Here is a 6,732-nt window from a genome sequence, read left to right as displayed (position 1 = left end):
AGGTGGACGGGTGGGGGCGGTGGAGGTGGAGGAGGTGGTGGAGGTGATGGAGGTGGAAGAGGTGGTGGTGGAGGTGGAGGTAGAGGTGGAGGTGGAGGAGGTGGTGGTTGTGGTCCTGGTGGCGATGGTTGTGGAGGTAGTGAATGTGGTGGTGCAAGTGGTGGAGTTGGATGTGGAAGTGGAGGTGGTGTCATTTTTTTTAAAATGAATGATGGTATTTTGGGAATTAAAAAAATTTATTAAAAGTTCATCTCTGCTTCTTTTGAAAGCAGCTTTGAAAAGCAACCCAGAACCTGCTTTTAAAAGCTACTGTCAAAAGGCCAGTGCTTTTAAAATAATATGGATATTTTATTTTTACCAAACACCTTAAACTGCTTAACTTTAAAGTGAAGCAGGTTTTTTGCCAAAAAAAGCAATACCAAACGGGGCCTAAATTTAGAGAAAAAAGCCTACCAACTGGGCTCGATTTAGACAAAAAAGCCTAACAATGATTTATAAGTATGAATCAAGGGAGAGGCTATAATGAGGAATTTAAAGTGAGGGGGCTTATCGAGGAGGCCAATCCCACCATCAAAACATTTAAAAAGTCCCATAATTTCTATACATTTGTTAATGATGAAATTGACCTCCTCAAATAGCCTCTTTATTATAACCTCCCGATGAATGGAATACACTGTACACAGTCGAGTGTAGTCGTATTTTCCATAACTTCTTTTCTCATTGGTTGTTCAACTAACTAGTTGGGTGACGAGTCAAGCAACAATTATTCACGAGGTGACACGTGCTCCATGTTTGCTTAACGTACTTCGCCACTTCCTCAAAATGGACTCATCTCGGGTCCTTCCAGATTCTGGGGAAAACAATTGGCTATGAAACTGCCATGTCAGCATCACTCCCTTCCACCTCAGGATTTTCATAGATTCCATTAAAAAAATCCAACTTTTTTTTTTAAAATAAATTTTTTAAAAAAAACTCTGACCTCATTTTCCTCTGTTTCATATTAGCCCAAAGCAAAGCTGAGTTGCATTGCATGTTCAATGGCTCAAATTCAATTACTGTCCCCTGGGTTCTCTGAAGCTCTCAAATTCCAAAACCCATTACCAAATGGGTGCTCAAGAAGCCCATGGCGCATGTTAGTTAAGACCAGCAGCAGTCAATCTTTGATGGGTCATGGCGGGAGGAGGCGAAGAGGCTTTGGCAGGGTCAGAGTGGCAACCGGGGGCTCACCTTCAACTGACGCAGTGGCTGATGACTATTACTCGGTCTTGGGATTGGTATTTCTCTTAATTTATCTGGGTTTTGTTTAAACATGCAAAATATTATACTTAGCCAGGCTTATATTATATGTCTGTTTAATTTGATTATGAAGTTTATGATATTTTACACTTCACATTAGTTTGATTTGTCTGGGAAAATTTTCTTTCTTTTATGATTATAATGATTGTGTTGAATTTTTAGAATTTGGGTTTTGTGCAATGCTTTGATTTTGTATTTATCATGTCTGATCATTGATTGGTATGTGTTACTAGCTTCCAGATGCCACACCTGCACAAATAAAAAAGGCCTATTATAATTGTATGAAAGCTTGCCATCCGGATTTGAGTGGTGATGATCCAGAGACCACAAATTTCTGCATGTTCATTAATGAGGTCTACGAGGTGGGTTTCCGTTTGAATTCGAATGCTTTGAACTCTGATCAATTATGTTGTTTTGTTTGGATATTTTATGTGCTTTCACCGGAAATAAAGCATTGCAGTGCAGGTGCTCACTGACCCCGTGCAACGAATGGTTTACGACGAAATTCATGGTTATGCATTGACGGCAGTCAATCCTTTCCTGGATGACTCAATAACAAGAGATCATGCATTTGTTGATGAGTTCAGCTGCATAGGTAAGTTCAGATGCTGAGATATCATCCCATTCCCATGCATAGAGATAATTGGATCTTTCTTTTCTTGAACATTAATTATATCTGGTAAATGAATGCTTGAACATTATTGCCTACCGTGAAATGGGGCTAGATGTACGACTCCTTGCAATCTTTGAGTACTGATATTGGTAAGAACTTTATAACGTATGTTTCTTTGCAGGCTGCAAAAATTGTGCCAATGTGGCCCCGGATGTCTTTGGAATCGAAGAAGACTTTGGAAGAGCCAGAGTATACAGTCAGTGTGGGAACCCAGACCTAGTTCAACAAGCAATTGATAGTTGGTAAGTCCTCCTTCGTAGGTCCTGCTAATATGATGAACATTTATGATAAAAACCATCAAGTTCTACTTCCATTCTTGTCTATTATATTGTGTCTTCAACTTTAATGTGCTGTTAATAATTTAAAGAGATATGTGATGTGGTATAAAGAGAATAAACCTTAAACCACATTGCAATATTACAGATCAGGCATCTTTATATGTTAATGGTTCACTGGTTAAAAGGTAGAAATAAGATGAACTTCCAAGATGAGTGATAATTAGCTTCAATTCACTTAAGAGAGTTAACTTTTCTCTAACTCTTGTGAACAAGCAATTGATGTTGCACCTTTTGTTATGTTCAGTTCCAATGCTGAAAAGTGTTCTCGCAAGTCTTCATAAGCCAATTAGAGTGTCTCTATTTTCTGACAATCAATCAAATCGTTATTCTATAATACTTCAAATCTTTCTGCGGCATCAACTCCTTGCCTTTTATGTATGCTTGTACTTGTAAACTTGAAGTTTAGAAGTTTCATCTAGTTGGGTAGTTATGAATTGGACTGTGAGATGCCTGGATATTACTAGATTAACAACTTTTAAGTTTAACTGTTAGTTGACAAAATCTTCTTTGTTTCAGTCCTGTTGATTGCATTCATTGGACTTCTGCTGCACAACTATCATTGCTGGAAGATGAAATGCGCAGAGTAGAAAGAGTAAATGTAAGGAAAATAATCAGTTTATTTACTTTCATCCTAGTTTTATTTTAATCTTCTTATCTTATGTCACCATTTTGAAATCCATAATTCTGAACAGTTTTAGTAGCTCCTTGGGCGTACTAATCAATTTGAAGTCTGTCTAGCTATCTAAAACTTCTTTAACCAATGGAACTGCATTCTCTACCTTTTGTTTCATTTGGAACTTCAGTGGCTAAAAGTGTTTTGTAAATTGGTCAGGTCGCACTGATGCTTGCAGGTATGGGCTCATCAGCGGATGTTTTCAGAATGGTATGCTACTTTTTCTTTGTAATACAAACTGTCTATTATCTCAATATTAGCAATATCCACTTAATGACTTGAAGCCATTTTCAAATGACTTGTTTCAGTTCACTTAGCTTATGTGCGTTGATTGAACTACACTTTGTGTGATATAAATATAAAAAAGACTGACAATTGGAGAAGTGTATTCCTTTGAAGCTCTTGAAACACTTTCAGATGTAATCAAGAGTCAAATTGCAAGAAGAATGTAGAAATATTTGTTACACTTGGTTCTCAAACTCATCTGCTTAGGTGATCTTAGGATGAAAGTTATTTATAGCCTAGCTTCATTGTTGCCATAACTAGCTTTAGCAGTTTATTCATTTATGCTTATTAATGTGGCAGGCAAGTGCTCGGTGGCAAAAGAGGCAATCAAAAGTCTTGGTAGGAACTCATATTTTTCTTCTCCCTCAACTAATCTAATCTTTCATGAATAATTTTTCTGTCTACTACTTGTTTTTCTGATATCGTCCTTTCCATCACCTACATTGTAAAGGCACATGAAGTCATGAAATAGAAAAATTCAAATTTCAACAACAAAAGAAAAAATAAATAGATAATTCAAATGTCAACCGGAAAATTTTATTGCTTCTGGGATATTTCCTTCAAGTCATCTTGGCAGTTTTAATATGATAGAAAACAACAATAATATCACATACTTTTGTGACCTATGATTTGAAGATCTTCAGCTAGAGAACTTCAATAATATGACATACTTTTGAGACCTATGATTTACTCTATGATACCTTTATTACAGCCTTTTGAGTTCTAAAATTTTTTCAATACCAAATTTATCATTTTTTATATATTAAGATTGCATATATAGAATTGAAACGTTTACATGAACTAAACAAATTTGGTGACCTAAGCAACAACTAAGTAATATTGCTCCCAAAATACTAATATGAGAAGTAAAAGATACAAGGCTTTACATCTCAATAACATGCCAGGATTGATGAATGCTTTTGACCATACATAGGAATGTTTTAAAAAAAAAAGTCAAATTTGAGTGGGAAGGGAGATGTAGGGAAAAAGGGAAGAGGACTGTAAAGTAAAATCTGTGGTGCTGGGTGTGTCAGTAGTAGAACCAAGGATGAATCCCTTGACATTCTGATATTCTAACAGTTCACAAACCCCTGGTTTTATTGCAGGAACAAGCTAAAATGAGGATGATGAATCAGAAGGATTCAGATAAAACGGAATCATACTGGGACAACATTTGGAGCAACACCAAGGACTACCGAAATTCAGGTATAAGAAACCTCCCTCCCGACGCCCCAATTTTTTTTTCTGAAACATAATAGAATGTACCTGGTGTGAGTCTCATGACTCTCATCCATCCTTAATTCATGTCTGACCATTTTACCCTTAATTCATTCATTTCTCACCATTATATTCCTTCTTGAGGGGATTTGAGTTTCTTTCAGAACCTTCCTCTCTTTCCTTGTTAGCCTCTGCAGTGAATGCTAGTCGAAAACCTTTCCAGAAAAAAGGGGAAAAGAAAACTACTTCCAAGGCTTCTTAGGGCTTGATTTAGATCTGAACCAGCCTTGATTTCTTTCATTGATTGCTACATTTCTTGAATTTTTAATTGTCTAGGGTTGTGTCTTTTCCTGTCCTTGGTCCAATGAACTAGAATCAGCCCTTTTGGATTGCCAGCTGATAACAAAAAGATTACTCAAGATTACTCTTTTTTTTGTTTTTTTGTTTTTGCTGCTACGCTCATATTCCTGCCTGGCTACATCAGTGTCTCCTCGTCCAAGTAGATGTTTCTTTTTAAAGGGGCAATGCCTCAAACTTAGAAAGGCTTTCAATGTTCATCCTCCCGATTCTCTCCATCACGACATGCTATCTTCCACTAGCACATGTTCTTATCCCCCTTATTTTCTTACGTGCCTACTCAATTGGCATCCTCTGAATCTTCTTCACTAGTGGTTCCTCCCCTCCCGCCTCAGCTCATAAGAGGCTTTCAGCATAAAATTATGATAATTTGAACTCACTTTGAACTATCTCATCAAAATATCTATAGTAGATGCATGGTTACAATGATCAGGAGCACTTTATAGTTAAAGTCCCTGCACAACATGTCTGCTGCTTCAATAACATTAGTGTAAAACATGTTCGATGCTTCAACTTGTGACATATTTCTCATGGTTTCAGATGTTTTTATAAAAATAAAAGTTTTTGAAATGTGTATATTTGCAGAGGAGGAAGTGAAAGAAAGAGCAAAGAGAACTGCAGCAGCGGCTCGTAGATGGAGAGAGTACTCAAGGAGGGGTGCTGATAAGCCTCCTAGCTATAAACTTCCGGAGGCAATCTCCAACACGGATAAGTGACCATTAATCTTTTAACACCATTAATATTTTTACCATAAAATGTAATTATTTTATAGCCTATACGTCAATATACAATCATGTAAAATTCGAAGTGACCTTAGATCTGTGTAATCAATATAGATGCTATCATTTACAATAAATTGATCTATAAGTTAAAAAGAAAAAGAAGAGAGAGAGAGAGAGAGAGAGAGAGAGAGAGAGAGAGAGAGAGAGAGAGAGAAGCATGCAAAGAGTGGTTTTGTTGCATCAAGCTCCATACTTGAGGTTGAGTTCACAGGTTTTCTTTCTTTTTCCTAAGTACTATACTACAACCCAAGTCGAAACTTATTAGTTATATCCTATTAATTAATATGCCATAAGAGTTATAAAGAGAAACAAGAAAGGTAAAAGGCTTTAATTTTAATAGAGGTCACATGGGGGTTATGTTTTCACCGGAACAATGCTTACAACACGATCACGTGATATAATTAATTTAAGTGTTAAAATATGGGTAGGTAACGAGTTTATTTATATGTTATAAAATGAATGGATTAGTTTTACTTGTTGCTGTATTTCAATACCACACCTTACAAGTTGAGATAAGTAAATCAATCATAATTTGACATCTATCTACTTACCAAGAAAAAATAACTTCTTAAAATTGTGATTTTCCATCTTAACTAACAAAGCAATTGTATGTAATTTAATTGTAAGTAGATTAGCAATCATTACAGTTGTGTCACATGTCAAAATGGTTATGCCATGTGGGTGCGCGATATCTTATAATTCCATGGATGTGCAATAATGGTAGGTTATTCCGAGGGTCAATACATTATAAATAGTTTAGTAGTCAACGGTTAGACAGTTGGATATATTGCCCAACTTTAGCTGTTAAAACTTAAAAGGGATAGTCTAAACTCATACAAACGATATTCTAAACTATAAAAGGGAGAAAGGCGGGGGGGGGGGGGGGGGGGGGGGGAGCCTTCAAAACCAAAACACACGGGATTAAGAAAAAAAAAACAAAAAAATAAATTTAACAATTCTGGCCGTTTCCGCGGGCTATGTCCTGGGGTTCCTCCAAACAAGACCCCAAACGCGAACTTATTGCATGAGCGAGTTAGCGCTGTGAAAAAACCACATAAAATAGATTTATACACACGATCAGATGGTCGCCTTAGGACGACGCCAACAGCC

The 6,732-nt window shown here is 36.7% G+C and overlaps 1 protein-coding gene across 1 annotated transcript; it reads left to right on the top strand.

The window, feature by feature from the left end:
* On the top strand, nt 988-5,721 carry LOC18783414 (chaperone protein DnaJ). Its single transcript, XM_007215587.2, has 9 exons — nt 988-1,274; nt 1,530-1,658; nt 1,762-1,891; nt 2,091-2,211; nt 2,824-2,905; nt 3,140-3,190; nt 3,566-3,604; nt 4,372-4,471; nt 5,426-5,721. Exons 1-9 carry the CDS (start codon nt 1,038-1,040, stop codon nt 5,554-5,556), a joined length of 1,020 nt encoding a protein of 339 aa, XP_007215649.1. The 5' UTR covers nt 988-1,037; the 3' UTR covers nt 5,557-5,721.

Source organism: Prunus persica, chromosome G3 (genome assembly GCF_000346465.2).
Source record: "Prunus persica cultivar Lovell chromosome G3, Prunus_persica_NCBIv2, whole genome shotgun sequence".
In the NCBI taxonomy this organism is placed as follows: Eukaryota; Viridiplantae; Streptophyta; class Magnoliopsida; order Rosales; family Rosaceae; genus Prunus; species Prunus persica.
This window is presented reverse-complemented; position numbering and strand designations above follow the sequence as displayed.